The 16086-nt window shown below is 33.2% G+C and overlaps 10 protein-coding genes across 10 annotated transcripts; 5 read left to right on the top strand and 5 right to left on the bottom strand.

Annotated features, from left to right (window-relative positions):
* Window positions 1-358: 358 nt before the first annotated feature.
* Window positions 359-763, bottom strand: SDH8 (Sdh8p; the record flags this gene model as incomplete). The annotated part of the gene is made up of 1 exon (XM_004180488.1): window positions 359-763. The coding sequence occupies one exon, from the start codon at window positions 761-763 to the stop codon at window positions 359-361; it is 405 nt and encodes a 134-aa protein (XP_004180536.1).
* Window positions 764-1024: 261 nt separating this feature from the next.
* Window positions 1025-2218, top strand: YHC3 (amino acid transporter YHC3; the record flags this gene model as incomplete). Its single annotated transcript, XM_004180487.1, has 1 exon — window positions 1025-2218. The coding sequence occupies one exon, from the start codon at window positions 1025-1027 to the stop codon at window positions 2216-2218; it is 1194 nt and encodes a 397-aa protein (XP_004180535.1).
* A 359-nt stretch (window positions 2219-2577) lies between these two features.
* Window positions 2578-4560, bottom strand: BIT61 (Bit61p; the record flags this gene model as incomplete). Its single annotated transcript, XM_004180486.1, has 1 exon — window positions 2578-4560. The coding sequence occupies one exon, from the start codon at window positions 4558-4560 to the stop codon at window positions 2578-2580; it is 1983 nt and encodes a 660-aa protein (XP_004180534.1).
* A 1121-nt stretch (window positions 4561-5681) lies between these two features.
* Window positions 5682-8159, bottom strand: IKS1 (protein kinase IKS1; the record flags this gene model as incomplete). Its single annotated transcript, XM_004180485.1, has 1 exon — window positions 5682-8159. One exon carries the CDS (start codon window positions 8157-8159, stop codon window positions 5682-5684), a length of 2478 nt encoding a protein of 825 aa, XP_004180533.1.
* Window positions 8160-8595: 436 nt separating this feature from the next.
* EFM2 (S-adenosylmethionine-dependent methyltransferase) lies at window positions 8596-9795 on the top strand (the record flags this gene model as incomplete). Its single annotated transcript, XM_004180484.1, has 1 exon — window positions 8596-9795. The coding sequence occupies one exon, from the start codon at window positions 8596-8598 to the stop codon at window positions 9793-9795; it is 1200 nt and encodes a 399-aa protein (XP_004180532.1).
* A 393-nt stretch (window positions 9796-10188) lies between these two features.
* On the top strand, window positions 10189-10881 carry LOG1 (Log1p; the record flags this gene model as incomplete). The annotated part of the gene is made up of 1 exon (XM_004180483.1): window positions 10189-10881. The coding sequence occupies one exon, from the start codon at window positions 10189-10191 to the stop codon at window positions 10879-10881; it is 693 nt and encodes a 230-aa protein (XP_004180531.1).
* Window positions 10882-11257: 376 nt separating this feature from the next.
* On the top strand, window positions 11258-12667 carry TIM54 (Tim22-complex subunit TIM54; the record flags this gene model as incomplete). The annotated part of the gene is made up of 1 exon (XM_004180482.1): window positions 11258-12667. The coding sequence occupies one exon, from the start codon at window positions 11258-11260 to the stop codon at window positions 12665-12667; it is 1410 nt and encodes a 469-aa protein (XP_004180530.1).
* Window positions 12668-12875: 208 nt separating this feature from the next.
* On the bottom strand, window positions 12876-13922 carry TBLA0D05170 (uncharacterized protein; the record flags this gene model as incomplete). Its single annotated transcript, XM_004180481.1, has 1 exon — window positions 12876-13922. One exon carries the CDS (start codon window positions 13920-13922, stop codon window positions 12876-12878), a length of 1047 nt encoding a protein of 348 aa, XP_004180529.1.
* A 263-nt stretch (window positions 13923-14185) lies between these two features.
* Window positions 14186-15145, top strand: PEP8 (retromer subunit PEP8; the record flags this gene model as incomplete). Its single annotated transcript, XM_004180480.1, has 1 exon — window positions 14186-15145. The coding sequence occupies one exon, from the start codon at window positions 14186-14188 to the stop codon at window positions 15143-15145; it is 960 nt and encodes a 319-aa protein (XP_004180528.1).
* A 170-nt stretch (window positions 15146-15315) lies between these two features.
* Window positions 15316-16056, bottom strand: UBX6 (Ubx6p; the record flags this gene model as incomplete). The annotated part of the gene is made up of 1 exon (XM_004180479.1): window positions 15316-16056. One exon carries the CDS (start codon window positions 16054-16056, stop codon window positions 15316-15318), a length of 741 nt encoding a protein of 246 aa, XP_004180527.1.
* Window positions 16057-16086: the final 30 nt, after the last annotated feature.

Below are 16086 nucleotides of genomic sequence, written 5' to 3'. Positions count from 1 at the left end.
ATGAATTGTTACGTGGTTTTCTTTCTTTTTTTTTTAGGTTAAATTTTACGTTTTATTTTTGGGTTAGATTCTACGTTTTATTTTGATTTCTTATTTATTTTTCACTTCACATACAAGCTACATTCGAGCTATGTATATTATTATTATTATATTAGATCATTGATACGTCAATGAAAACTCATAAAAGGATTCACTTCCTGAAAAATTTTATAGAGATAACCGTCAAACTAATGTATTGTCCTAAATTACCTTAATAAATGACTCTTTTTTTCAAATGTTATATTTACAAAAAAATGTATATATTAGGAATATTTAATAATTATTTATCTACTTAAGTAGTCGGTCATTCATTCAGTATTCAAAAATCAGTAACTCTACCATTAAAAGACCAGTCTCCATGACGAGTTGGATCTTGCTTGGGTCCACCAATTTCCCCTGTCTTAGGATTTTTGTCCCCTTCAAACTCTGCAATGGTTGGTGAATATTCAGGTGAAAATTCTCCTATACTATCGGTATTTTCCTTCCCATCTTTTGTAATAGGTTTACCTTTGTTATAATCTTCCAAAGTTTGTTGGGAATTAGCTAATCTTTGTAATTTCTCAAACTCTTTTTGTTCATTTTCAGGTAATCTAGGTGGATGTGGAGTTTGGTTACTACTAAATGCGTTATTACTACTATAGCCACGACAATTAATAATATGGTGATAAGATATGATGGATTTAGATATTGGCTTAATGGTGGGGGAAATTCTTCTTAGAAACATTATTAATGGAAAATTCTATGATTGTATTTTTTTTTTTTTTAATATTCATAACTCTTATCTAAAAGTTTTATAGTCCCTTTTTATGAACTATCGCGAAACTATCTGAAGTCACTTTATAAGTCTATACAAAATACGCGCGCTCATTCCAAATATACAAAATATCACAAAGCTTTAAAAATACATCACAAATAAAATTTCTCATTTGATTCATCGCTATTTATATCCATATATACATAAACATGTTTAAATTGTAGGTAAAAAATGAAACCTAACTATGTGTATTTTTGGATATTTGGTTTATTAAACAATGTTCTTTATGTGGTTATTTTATCTGCAGCTTTTGATATAGCAGGCCCTAGTTTACCTAAGACAACAATCTTATTAGCTGACATTTTACCATGCTTTATTATAAAGATTATATCACCATTTATTAGTACGTCAGATAGTAAAAACTCTTTCCTAAATTATAAAAATCGTATCCTTGCATTAATTATTAGTAGCATTTCAGGGATGATTTTAGTTTCAAGGGCCAAAGTTAATCTAACGGTTGCTATTATTGGTATTTGTATGGCTTCTGCCTCTTCCGGTTTTGGAGAAACTACCTTTTTACAACTGACAGCAGCTTATGGCAATACTGCGTTACAAGGTTGGTCTTCAGGAACAGGTATGGCTGGATTATTTGGTAGTGGATTTTATTTATTATTAACTTCAATTCTAAACTTCTCCGTTAACTTTTCACTAATATTATTTAGTATATTACCATTGGGCTTTTTATTGTATTTTAAGTTACCAACTACAAAAACTTCATCATATACCTTATTGGAGGAAGAAAATATGGAAGAAATTGAAATATCAGATTCAGTACCTACAACATTTTCTAAAAATACTATCATTAATACTTTAAAAAAATTACAAACGCTATTTATTCCATACATGCTTCCATTAACAACAGTTTATTTATTTGAATATTTGATCAACCAAGCAGTATCACCAACTTTACTTTTCCCCATAGATCCAGACCAAAAGCATTTATTTTTCAAAAAAATTCAGAGATATGTATACTACATACAATGCATTATATCAGTTAGGTGTGTTTATTGCAGATCAACTTCACATTTAATTAGATTAAGAAATTTATATTTGATATCTACTTTACAATTCATTAATTTGAATATTGCTATTTCTCAATCTTGGTTTTTCATTTTTAAGAGCCCATTTTGGATATTAATATTTATGTTTTATCAAGGTTTCATGGGTGGGGCATCATATGTCAATACTTTTTTAAATATTATGGATGATATCACTAATAAAAGAGATCAAGAATTTGCATTGGGTGCAACTTCAATTGCTGATGCATTAGGGATTCTAATAGCTGCTTTAATTGGTCTTAAATTAGAACCAACATTATGCAACCACCAAGTTAATACTGGTAGAAATTGGTGTACATTGGAATAGACTAATTAAAGTTCAAATTTTTTCAATTTTCTGAAATATGCCATATATTTTATTTTTAAATTTCATTATCATCTCATCTATACATTGCATTTTTATACATTTCATTAAACACTATTCTTCTTTTCCCTCTCTACTAGTAACTAATCTGGTATCTTTTAAAAAGTGCTTGTCTACTCATGCAGAGTCTCTTTTTAACATAAATTGGTTACATTTGTAGATCGTAAACAGAGTTATTATTAGTTAAGTCATCAATTTTAAATGTTTATAGACGCAACTGCTCCTAAATTGTCTATATATCTACAATGATGAATATTAGTACAAGTTTTGATCCTACTCCTGTTTTTTATTTTAGAATTAAATTATATACTCATTCTAATACCTTCCAACAATTCTTCAATAATTTGCTGATTTCTATCATTTCCTTTAATAGTGCTTAATATACCGAAACATTGTAGCAAGGTCAATTTATCTTGATCAGTAACGCCATTCTCCTCTTCCTCCCTAAATATATAAGTTTGAAAACTTTTACTTGCCCCATCATTACTATTAATAAAATTTTGATAATATGGCAATACAATTGAATTTCGAAAGCATCTTAGTAACAAATAATCTACAGACAATAGCTTATTAAATATAGCTTCGTTAGGATTATTCATTGACCAATAACTTTTATTCTTTCGGAAACTTCTTTCTAACGGTAGTAGGATTGACATAACATCATAATAAACTTGTTGGTAAAATAATTGCCATATAACGCCTAATCTCTTCAATGCAGTATTCATTGTATCTTCATCGTTATAATTGAAAACAATTTGGTTTTCTAAAATATATAATGATGTGTTAATAAATTCTTCAATCTCTGCTAGAAATGATTTATACGGTACCGATATTTTAGATTCAGTCTTTAAAAATGTGTAAAATTCAAATACTCTGCTAATATCTTCAATTTTAGCACTTAATTGCCATATTCTTCGATTCTTAAATAACTCAACAGTGATATTACAATATATGCCCCAAACGTTGCCGGCAAGTACATGCAATTCATCTATATCAAAGTGTTTATAATTTGCCTCCAGAGACGGTAAATTTTTCAGTAGCTCATGTAACATTAATACGTTTGCGTTCATTAGTGATTCTCCTTGTTCCTCATTCAAGCGTGAATCAATACCCTTATTTCCAATTGAAGGATTCAGAGAGTAAACAGACTTTCCTGAATCGATTAATCCACCGCCATTAGTGGCGTTTGTATGTATAAATTGTGAAGGTGACTTATGTCTGGCATATGATGAATGTAAAAACTTACTTAAAGAACTTGGAATTGGCGGCTCAATATCGGAATCATGAATCAAATTTCTGTGAGGTTTTCTGGTAAATAATTTTTTAGCAGCATTTTTTAGATTCTTATGATTGGCCTGTATTGGATTAGATTTTAATGATGATAATTTTATGCTATTTGTATTATTGCTCGACGTTCCACTGCTAGTAGAGCTGCTACTTTTCTTTTTGGAGCCCTTTATCTTTTGATGACTTTTATTTGTTGTCGTTTTGAATAGTTTATTATTTTCAAAACTATCTCTTGATATACTAAAAATAGATGACTTTCTTTTTGTAAGTCGTTTACTGCTAGCACTACCCGAGTTTAACGAGTTGTGTAAGCTTTGGAAAGAGTTTCTATCTCCTAACACATCATCCTCATCATCATCATCTAAATCAAGGCCGTCCAGGTCGTTATCATCGTCGTCATCATTGTCATCATCGTCATCATCCTGATCTAATGGGAAATCATGAGAGGAGTGTAAATAAGCACCATCATGACTAAACGGTATGGAAAGATTACCAAGGCTTTCATTTAAATTATGAAGATTGGCTGCAGTGTTATGAAAATGTGACGTTGGATTAGTTGCAGAGACAGTTCTACGTTCAATTTTTACAGTACTATTCATTGGATTATTTATAACTTGATTTGAGGAGTTGGCCCCTTTTCCATTATTTGTATTATTATTACTTTGTGGAAGGATTGATTGAAAACCAACATGAGACCACGAAGGTACTCTGTTTAATGGAGATTTAGAAAATTTAGAGGTTAGCTTTTTATCATCAATTGGATGTGTAAGTGTTTGAGGAATAATATCTGAAGAAATTGAATAAAACCTTGATCGGGTATATGGATCATTAGGATCAGTACTCTCTCTACTTAAGCCATTAGGTATATCATTTTCTAGATTTTCATCAATTTTATTTGAGTTTTCTATATGGGTATTGATTTCTGCAATGCGAGGAGCTGTAATAATATTTGGATTTGATTTATTTTTTGACAAAGGATTCTCATTTTGATTCATCATAGAGTATTTTTAAGAGATTTCATTGATTGATATCTAGTATGAGTGGTTACTATTTGGGTGGTAAGAATCACTCCATGGAGTGTTCCTTTTTTTTAGCATTAGCTAAGCTATTTGCAAGACGTATAGTATAGCCTTTCATTCATACTTCGAGATTTCCAAATCAATTCCGAAAATCAGTATTCCATGGAACGACAGCAAATGAAGAAATAAAGATAACGTTAAAAGAAGTAAAAAAACAAAACTTGACTGTATTAACCTTATACTTTCTTACACTTTCTGAAAATTAAAATTTGTTATCAATATATCTATGTTGTTCCTTTCTTAAAAGAACCTTAAGAGTTACATGTGAATTGTAGAAGAGTTTCCTTTATCAAAAATATATTTTGTAGCGACTACACTAAGCGCTTTGTTATAAAGTTTTATTTTTTAATCCACTAATGAGTTGTTGAAATAAATATTTATATTGAGGTATCTTTGCATTCTATATTCCTTGGGCAAGGCTGTGTGTTAAAATGATGAATGAACTAAATACTTTCAAGCCTTATTCGGTCTACATCTACATACATTTTGAAAATAAAAATACAAAGATTGGACTAGCTAACTTTTTGGGAATAAATAAATATTATGATTTATCTACATGAACAATCAGTAAGTCCGAGTTATCAAAATCATAACAATTTAATGACAATATTTGGCAAAAGTTACCGCTTGTAATCCAGATGTTATAATATACCTAAAAATAAAAAAAATAAAAAAAAAGAATAAAAGAACAGCTCTTGAAAAAAAATCTTTTAGGTTAAATAAAAATAGACAAAAGTATGTTAAAATGATAGTCGAGCTTATTTCAAAACTTAAGTGAGGAGTAACAAACTGTTTTAAAGTATAAAAACGTAAATAATAATTTAGTACTTACAGCAAAATTTGCTACTAAGTTAATGCTATATGATATGAATTATGCTTATTAAACGTTGTAATTGGGTGTAGCTTAAACCTATTCGAGTGTGTTCAAATTTATTTTTAAAAATAAACCGGTGATATGCAATTATAGTCTATGAAAATGCTAAAGTAGTAACATTAACTAATCCAAGGTAGAATGGGAAAAAAAAAATCTAAGATATATACTATGCATTAAATTTTGGGAGAAATATACTAGAATCAGACACCCAATTCAAAAATATAATAAGGAGTAATAATAGAGATATCCAAGCTTGGCTAATAAAAGATGCATTTACTGAGATTCCAAATAAAAAAAATATAATAGCTAATTCCAAATGACCATTAATAGAAAATGATAGAGAAGACATAGTATTCTGTGAAAAATCTTTGTTATCAAAATCTTTCTTAATTGAAAGCAAATGAAACAAATAAATTATGAAAAATATTATGAATCCCATTGGAATATAATTAACCAAATACCGTTGCTCTTTTAAGTATGATATAATAAGATGCTTTAAAGTTTTTGGAGGTTTTATATTTATATCTATTGGCTTAGATTGATATGGAATTAAAGAATGGAGGGAATCATTAGTTCTTGTCAATTGGAGTTGAAGAGGATCAATTTTAAACGATGAGACAGATCTATTACGATATCTTGTAAATTTATTGTCTTCTGTATAAATATCATCTTCTTCCCTATCTTGGATAATATCATCATCCTCATATTCATCTCTTTCATCAGTTTTTAAATTAAATGTCATGATGGGGTCACTGTCAAGGCTTTGCTGTTGAAATAAATCTTTGTTTAAACTAATATTATTTTTCTTGTTGTTACTTGTAAAGTTAATATTTGGGATAGAAGCTGAGTTATTTTGTGTATGATAATGATTATTATATGTTGAACTATTTAATACGTTGGTAGCATATTCTAAAATCTCAGTAGCATTTGGTCTTAACTCAACATCCTTAACTAATAATTGATCCATTATTTCAAATATAACAGGATCAATTTGCTTTATGTTCTTAATCAATTTATGTTTTGTTATTGCTTGCTCTTTATTATAATGAAATTTCTGAATTTCACTTTTCAAATTAGCCACATCTAATTCTGGATCATACGGTAGCTCACCAAATACAATAAAATAAATGATCATTCCAAAAGAATACATATCAGAAGCAAAACTAAACTGATTTATCTTGGAATTTTCAAGATTTTCATCATTATTTTCACGTACCTTTAAATTCGTATAAATGTCATTTTCAATAATCAACTCCGGAGCAGTAAATTCTAAAGTACCAGTTGCACCAGTAGCAGATCTTTTTTCACCTTTCAATTGACTTTCTCCCAAATCACTGATAACAATTTTTGGAAAAGTACTATTCAGATTTTCAAAAACTTCTTCATCTTCTATATTATCAACTTGTTCAATATCCATTGGATCGAATTTTGTTAACAATAAACAATTTGATGGCTTTAGATCTCTATGTATCAATCCAATGGAATGCAATTCTTCTAATCCCGAAGCAATATCTCTAATGATTAAAAGAATCTGTTTGGTGTTTAAACCAATTAAAGAGCTTTTTTTAAATTGTAACATATTACTTTTTTCAAATTTTTTTTTTCTTAAACAATTTTTTTCTTTCTTCAATTGATAGTTCACTTTGATCCTTTTAAAAATATTTGACCAAATTAAATCTTGTAAATTACCCCCGTCACAATACTGTTGTAAAATAAAAATGCAAGCAACAATTGAAGGAGTATTTTCATTTAATTTTAAGGCATCTGTGGAATCCATTTCTAACCAAACATGATTATATGTAATTAAATTACCAGTAGTATGATTGATTAAAGTAAGAGCTCGAACTTCTTTTAAACAATTTTCTAACCAAGGTAAATTATTACCAATGGCAATTTTTTTCAATGCAAATTTTCCCAGTTGGAAATCTCCCAACCTGTGAATAACTTTATATACAACACCACGAGCCCCCCTTCCTAATAAGGAATCTATTTTAAAGAATTTCTTAAAATATCCCTGAGTAAATAGATCTTGTGGTATATTAGGCATGGACTGATTGCTTGAAGATGAAGTATTTCTAATATCATTGTACTCTGTATCCGAATTGGTCAAGGAATTGACAACTGAGTTTATATTTGAGCTTAGATCTTGTAATTCGACAATAGAAGAGCGTATATGGTTATTAATATTACTGCTAGTATTTTCTTCCGACCTCTTATGACTTGATTCTAATAATTTAAAATAATTTGCATTGGGGAAGTTTTGAAGATTTAATTTTGTAGTAAGGTTGTTAGAATTGCCGCTAATGGGGCTTGAATCAATTATTGATTCCTTTCTATGTATTTCTGAACCACATGTTGGACATATATAGTTCATTGATTCGCCTCCCAAAGAATTTCGCCTGAAATTACCATTATCATGGCTATGATTATTATTTAAAGAAGGTGATGCATTAGGATTTCCATGGTTATAACTAGTGTTATTATTTTTAGATACCAGAGACCCCGGATTGGGATATATTTGACTATATAACTTTAAAGATCCATTTGTTGGGTTGACCACAACTAGTTCTCTATGTGACGTTGTTTGAAGTACTAACGAACCATTCTCTTCATTCGGATCAGCATGATATGGAATTAGAGACATAGTATTTTAATTTGTATCATTTATATAAATATGTGCTTTCTTAATTTAATATGCATTTGATAGTACTAAAAGAAAAGTATTTATAATTGGTTTTCAGAATTCCTATTGTTCAGAATTTCAAGAATTTCATTCTGATCCCTTATTTTATATTTACATGAAATCGGGAACTGAGTTCTATCAAGAATTGAAAAAATGGAAGACATTGAAAAATGTAAATTTTACTGGGATAAGAAAAGAAGTTCCGAAATGTTTCCTTTCAGAATCGAACACTCGAAAAAGTTATAAGAAACTGGAAAAAAAAATAATAAATGATGATAATAATAATCCTTTTGATGAGATGAAATAAATAACAAAAAAAAGTGTTGACAGGTTCTTATAAGGTTGGCAATCGCTTTGATTCAATTCAATTTTGTGCAAATATAATCTATTATAAAAAATGTTTGATCCTTTGGATTTATACACTCCAGAAGAGCCTCCTAAAGATATCCATGTTGTATTAGAAAGAAGACAATTGCTAGAAAATGAGAAATCGGAAGATAACATACTAGAATCGTATAGCAACGGAGATGACGAGGACTATAGTATGTTATCGCCTCTTCAAGTATTAGACCTACCACCACCACAAACTACTCCTGCTGATATCCTGGAAACCACACTAATATTATTAGGGCCTTCTACTCAATTAAATTTTAATAATGAGGTTCCATCGATAGATCGTTCAGAAGTTACGACTGAACAACTAGATGAATTGTGCCACTGGAATATTATCAATAAACCATATTCCTATCTGACGACTAAAGATTCCTTGTTGACACGTTTACCTTCTCTTTCCACACAATGCTCATCAGGATCACCCGTTAAATTATTATCATATTATACTTCTATTCTTCATCGTTGTGAAAATAACCCTGAATTAACACAGCTATCGACTATTGTAGCCAAAAGAATAGCAGAATTATGTGGTAGAACTGCACAGCCTTCCATGACTAGAGATTTTCGAATTAATAATTTAGAAAAGACTATTAAATTGTATGAGCCTGCTTTAACATCAGATAATTTAGGCCATAAGACGTGGGGTTCCTCTCTTGTCTTGGCAAACCGTATACCTACTTTAGAAAATTGTTCTGGGTCTTCTAAACCAAGGGTTTTAGAATTAGGGTCAGGGACCGGGTTAGTTGGTATCACATATACTATTTCTCATTCAAATGAATTTTCTCAAGTATTTTTAACAGATTTACCTGAAATTGTACCCAATTTAAGAACAAATGCCAAATTAAACGATCTTTCTACACACAATTCAGTGATTGCTGATGTATTAGATTGGACAAATCATGATTCATTCGTTGAAAAATATGGGGATATACAATTTGATATTATACTAATTGCTGATCCAATATATAGTCCTCAACATCCAATCTGGTTAATGGATACTGTAAAAAGATTTTTGAAAAAAAATGGGGAAGTTCATTTAGAATTACCAATTCGAACCAAATATAATAAAGAAAGAGAAACTCTTTGGCGTATTATTGAGGAAAAGGGATTAGAAGTGCTTGAAGAAGATTATGAACAAGGTATAGATGATTGGGGTCAAGTGGAGTATATATATAAGAGATTGGCATACCCTTCTACAAATTAGAAATATGGTAGTTGATACATTTCCAATTACAAGATATCGTATTAGATACAAAATGTTTTAGTAGAATATATAGATCTCATGTATCAATATAATTTTATAGAATTAATGCATATGATAATAAATGTTGTATATCTTAAATATGAATCTTGAAGTTGGATGTGAATACAATTCTCTTTTATTAGCACGAGGATATTAATAAATAACAAATTCTTCCCTTATCGCAATTTGGAGAATCGGAGTCCTTATGAATTCCCCGAAAATCTATTATATAAGGCAAAATACATCTTAGATGTATTAATTAGTCATAGACTTCAAAAACAAAAGAAAGCACATACTTATTAATACAAAATAAAAATAAAAATAATAGGTTAAAAAAGTTGAAAAAAGAAAAATATGTTGAAAACTAATGAAAGATTAAGTGTTTGTGTCTACTGTGGTTCTAGTTTTGGAAACAGAGATGACTATTCAAATAATGCAGAAGCTCTTGGAGAATTGTTCCATCAATTAAAATGGCGTTTAGTTTATGGTGGTGGATCTACTGGGTTGATGGGGTGCATTGCTAAGGCTACAATGGGTCCTCAATTGGATGGTAATGTTCTTGGAATAATTCCTGATGCATTGATTTCTAAAGAAAGAGATCAAGGAAATGTGGATGAATTGAATAAGAAAATAAAAAACAATGTTGAAAACCATAAAGGATCCACACCTATTTCTTCTGAATATGGTGAAACCATTGTTGTTCGTGATATGCATACACGTAAAAGATTAATGGCCAATGAAAGTGATTCGTTTGTTGCAATGCCTGGTGGGTTTGGTACATTAGAAGAAATAATGGAATGTATTACATGGTCTCAATTGGGGATTCATAGTAAACCAATTATTTTATTTAATATGGATGGATTTTATGATTCATTATTATTATTTTTAAAACATTCTATTGATCAGGGCTTTATTAGTGAGACAAATGGCAATATTGTTCAGGTAGCCACAACACCTGAAGAAGTAATTGAAAAAATTAAAAATTATAATCCACCTGAAGGTAGATTTAATTTGAATTGGTCTGATGAGCATGATCATCAAAACTAAGATATACCATGATTGCTATAGATTTATTTAATATTTTTTTTTTATTTGATCTACGTTTATTTTGTGAATAAAATAAATGAATTTATTTAGATATGTAAATTATATATAGGTGGGAGCATATGCATTATGTATAAATTATATATTACCATATATCATAACATGTAACTTAATAGGTATTTTTTTTTTTTAAGTCATAATAGATAATGTAGAATTTAAATCTTGTATTTTTTTTTATCCGATGAGCGATACGTAATATTGAATAAAAAAAAAAAATAAATAATAATAATAATAATAGTAATACTAATAGTAATACTAATAATAATACTAATAATAGGATATTTAACAATACAAAAGACCAAGACAGATCTGAATAGAAATGTCTACGTTTTTCAAAAGCATTGGATTGAGTAAAGTAAAATTACCTTCCAAAAAATGGTTAGCATTTTATACAGTCAGTAGTTTTGCGTTGAGTGGTGTAATATATGATAAACAACAACAGAAATCCATTAGACAAAATTATATTGATCAAGTGAAAGATATTTCTAATGAGAAATTAGAAATTAATCAATTACCTCGTAAGATCAAAGTTTTCATTGCTCCACCACCAAGTGATTATTTGGAAACAAGTTTAAAATTTTGGTCAAGATATGTGAAACCAATACTTTATTATTCTGGATTAGATTATGAAATAATAGTAGAGAATCAACAAGGTGTTATTAGATCATATGTTGCCAATGAAATGAGAAATCTCCGCAAAAGTATATTAGATTTACCTTTAAAAAATTTAGAAGAAGAACAAGCTCAATTGAAAGAAGGGAATGAAATTATCAAGAAACCTGAACCTGTGGAAAGATTAGATATGAGAAAATATATGGGTATATTTTATAAAATGGAATTACCTGATGAAATTAAAAGTGAAGATTGTGTCAAGAATGAACCTGAATTAACAGGAGGAGTTATTTGTTTGGGACGTGGTGCATTTAAAGAGTATATTACTGGATTACATGAAGGATTATTGGGACCATTAGATATGCCCAAAGAAGTAATTGATAAAGCTAGGGAGATTTCGAAAATTGAAAATGATAAATCCAAGGATACTACATTACAAACATCAACAGAGATGGTGAAGGATATTACAAATGAGGAGAAAACAAATGAAACAATGATGGATATACCAAAAGAAGAAACTTTTATTGAAACTATTCAAGATTCTAATACTCTTGTCAAGAATGAAACTACAGAACTTCCAAGTGGGGATGCAAGTGCAGGAGCAAACGAAGATGCAAGTGCAAACGAAGATGCAAGTGCAAACGAAGATGCAAGTGCAAACGAAGATGCACGTGCAAACGATAAAGAAATTTGTTTACCATCATTCCTTCCTGAAAAATCATACAACGAAATTTCTCTACCGATTGAATTAAATAATTTCCAAACCACATTAAAAGATCGTGAAACTGGATTACCTATTCTTATTCATCAACCAATTGTCATGATACCTATCCCCAATTTAATTGGGTTTTTAAATATCCCCAAGAGAATATATCGATTTTATAATAAACGATACATGTGTGATTCCATTTGTGGTGATGTGACACATTTAGTGAAACAAGATACGATAAGAAGGTTTGAAAAGGGGGATTTACAATTAGGACTTGAAGAAGAATTAGATTGGCCAAGTCGTTGGGTTCAAAAAGGTCAAGATCGGAATAGTGAATGGGTAAATGAATTAATTGGAGATAAAAGAGTTTATGAACAATTAAAAGTGATTAATGAAAAGAGGGAGTAAAATAAATACATGTAAATAAAATAAATAGTATAATAATAATAATAATAATAATAATAATATAACATTATGTAGCATTTAAAGAGAAAGCAAAGTGAAGATCAAAAAAACAAAGGGAAAGGGATATTAAAACAAAACCAAAACCAAAACCAAAAATAAAAATAAAAACAAAGCGGATAAAAATAAAAAATAAAAAAAAAAGTGAAACAAACTACTCTTCCTCCTCTTCCAAACGTGGAGCTTTAGAAGGTGGAACAATAACTACATGAGAAGATTCACTAATGGGTAAGACTGAAAGAATATATTCTGAATTGGTAATTCTGGTGGGGGAATCCACAGTGATGAATGTGGTGTGTGATCTCATTGGCTTGATAGTGACGTCAAGGGTGGACATTTTCACTCTTGTTGGATAATCGATGGTGATAAAAGTAGTTCCGGTTCTAATTGAGACCATGGAGAATTGAAGAGTAGACAATTTTGGTCTAATGGGGATATCTTCTTCAGATCTGGCTTCTAATTGAGTCAAATAAGCAGCAAGGGAGGATGTGGGTTGGAAATTTGTAGTAAAGGCTTCGATAGAGGCGGATTCTAATGAAACAGGATCTATAGAGACCGTTTCACAATACGATTCTGGATCATCATCACGTTCTGAAAAGAGGAGAGGTGTGTGAGTTGGATAATCTACAGAAATGCAAGTTGTACCAGAACAGGTGGGGACGATGGTAACATCGAGAGAAGCTTTTCTTGGTTGAGCATCTTGAGAAATCTCACTGTAATGTGGAACCGATTTGGTGACAGCACAGATGGGTATATTTTTCCGGAACGAGAATGTTCTCCTAGGAGGGAAAGAATTGCGTGGAGGGCATGTGGAGGACGAAGAAGAGAATGGTGAGTCTTGGGATTTACAGATGGATTTACGTGGGTGATAGGGCAACATAGATACGTCGAATGTGGAGCGTGTTGCCAATTCGGACAAATCAAGGGAATGATCGAAAGTTTCAGTCTTGATGGGCATGATAGAGATGACGGGAGGTTTTGTATTGATGGTACGTGTTGGAGAATCGACAGTGATGAAAGTTGTTCCTGAACGGAAGGGGATCATGGAGACGCTGGGGGCCGAAATGGTAGCGCGTTCAGGTTCATCTACTTCTATATAGGTTGTTCCTGAACGGAATGGGATGATGGAGACTTTGTTATCCCAAGCCATGTGAGCGCGGGCAAGGGAGCAAGTGAGCAGTAGGGTGTATAGGGCGAACATTGTTTGGCCATTTGCAAGGTGAGCAAGAGTAGGAGTGAGTACGAGGGTGGAGAGTGCAAGTGCGAGTGCAAGCGCGAGTGCAAGTGCAAATGTTTATATATGCTTGAGTATGTTGACAGACAACCCCTCTTTGTAGATGTCATGTGAAAAAACAACGCATAAGGCGGTGCCCTTAAAAGCGAAGGAATGAAAAATAGCAGGCGAGACAAAATGTAATAAAGAGGAGCATAAACGCAAGCAAGGTGAAAGTAAACGCAAGCAAGATGGGCTCCTTTTTCAAATCACCTATTGATATAGAGATATCGTTTGATGGTGAAGAAGACCGTCGCCATATCGAATTGAACAATGGCAGTGGCAGTGGGTCCAAGACGCTTGTTGATCGATTGCCGGTGTATGAAGATGGGGAGAGTGTTAGTGGGAGCGCTACAATCCGAGTGAAAGAGGGCAAGAAAATTGAACATCTTGGTATTCGAGTGTCATTGATTGGATGCATTGACATGTTGAGTGTTGGCGCAGGAAGCTCCAATGGGAACCATGTGGAAGGGAGGAAACGGAGTGTGGATGAATACCTTGTGTTGAATCAAGATGTTTGTAGTAGTGGTGTTTTGAGTGAGAGCAAGAGTTTTGATTTCATGTTTAAAGATGTGAGTAAACAATACGAGTCGTACCGAGGGACGAACGTCGATGTGAATTATTATGTGAAAGTGAGTGTACAACGGAAGGGAGCGGATATATCCAAGACGAAGAAATTCTGGGTTTGGTTGTATGGGAAGGACAAAGGTGCTGATGAGACGAATGGTGGTAAAGCTATCAAGTTGGATATTGGGATTGAGAATTGTCTACACATTGAATTCGAGTATTCGAAGAATCGGTATGGATTGAAAGATGTCATTGTGGGGAGGATATATTTTCTGTTGACGCGGTTGAAGATCCGACATATGGAGTTGAGTATTATTACGCGAGAAAGCAGTTTGATGCATGGGAAAAACAAGACGTGTGATAATACGGCAGTGAGGTATGAGATCATGGACGGCTCGCCTGTGAAAGGTGAAACGATTCCGATCCGATTGTTCTTGGGAGGGCATGAGTTGGTTCCTACTATGAGTTGTAATAAGTTTACGGTCAAGAATTATTTGAGTTTGGTGATTATTGATGAGGATGGTAGACGGTATTTCAAGCAGAGTGAGATTGAGTTTGCACGGTTGAGGGGGGGTGAAGCATAGAGATGTTGCTTTGATATGTGATGATGTGATGATGTGATGATGTGATTATGTGATGATGTGATTATGTGATGATGTGATTATATGTAATGTTATGTAATGTTATGTAATGTTATATGATAAACCCAAAGTGCAACGCAACGCAGCGCAACGCAACGCAGCGCATCGCAGCGTCAATGCTTGTAGATGGACGGAGTCGCAGGCTGCAAAGGAGAAGGCGAGGGTTCCGGGTGCTGCACGTGCGAGAGGGTTGTGTATGCTGCAGGCCAGGGCTGCGGGTGCTGCAGCTGCAACTGCAACTGCGAGATGCCATAGGGTTGGGGCGTGGCATAGCGTGGGTCGTCAAAGTCCGGACAATCGGAGTCCGAATCCGACGAGTGGCCACTGCCGCCAGCATCGGCCGGTACCGGCGCAAAGAAGGCCTCTCCCAGGCGAGTGGCCGGCACCGGCGTGTGTGTAGACAGCTGCGAATCCAGGTCCTGCAGCGCCAGCCATTCGGTCACGTGCCATGCCAGACGGGTCAGCAGGCTGCCGCGACGGGCCCGGGCCGGTATTTCTGAGCTGGCAGCAGTCGAGCTGGCCGGTAGCGGCGACGGCGATGGCGATGGCGACAGGGCCAGAACACAGCGCGGCAGCAGGTCTAGCTGGCGCAAGGTCCGCTGCGTTTCGTCTTCTGGCGTATACGTCAGTTTCGGCTGGACACGGTGGAAGCGGTAGCCGCGGAGGCCGTGGCGTGCCAGCAGCCAGGCACGTGCGTCGGCCAGACTGCTGGAGGCGGCAAACGTGTGGGTTAGCGCCGATGAGTCCGGGAGACGGAGCCGCAAGGTGCAGGTGTCGGGGTCACGTGGTGCGGGAGACGTGGAGGGCGAGGGCGAGAGTTGGGGGGTGGGCGAAGTGGTGTCAGGGTGGAGCATGGGGGCGTGGGGGCGTGGGTTTTTTTTTGG

This window comes from Henningerozyma blattae, chromosome 4 (genome assembly GCF_000315915.1).
Source record: "Henningerozyma blattae CBS 6284 chromosome 4, complete genome".
NCBI classification, from domain to species: domain Eukaryota; kingdom Fungi; phylum Ascomycota; class Saccharomycetes; order Saccharomycetales; family Saccharomycetaceae; genus Henningerozyma; species Henningerozyma blattae.
The sequence above is the reverse complement of the archived record's forward strand: the minus strand, read 5'-3'. Positions and strand labels throughout refer to the sequence as shown.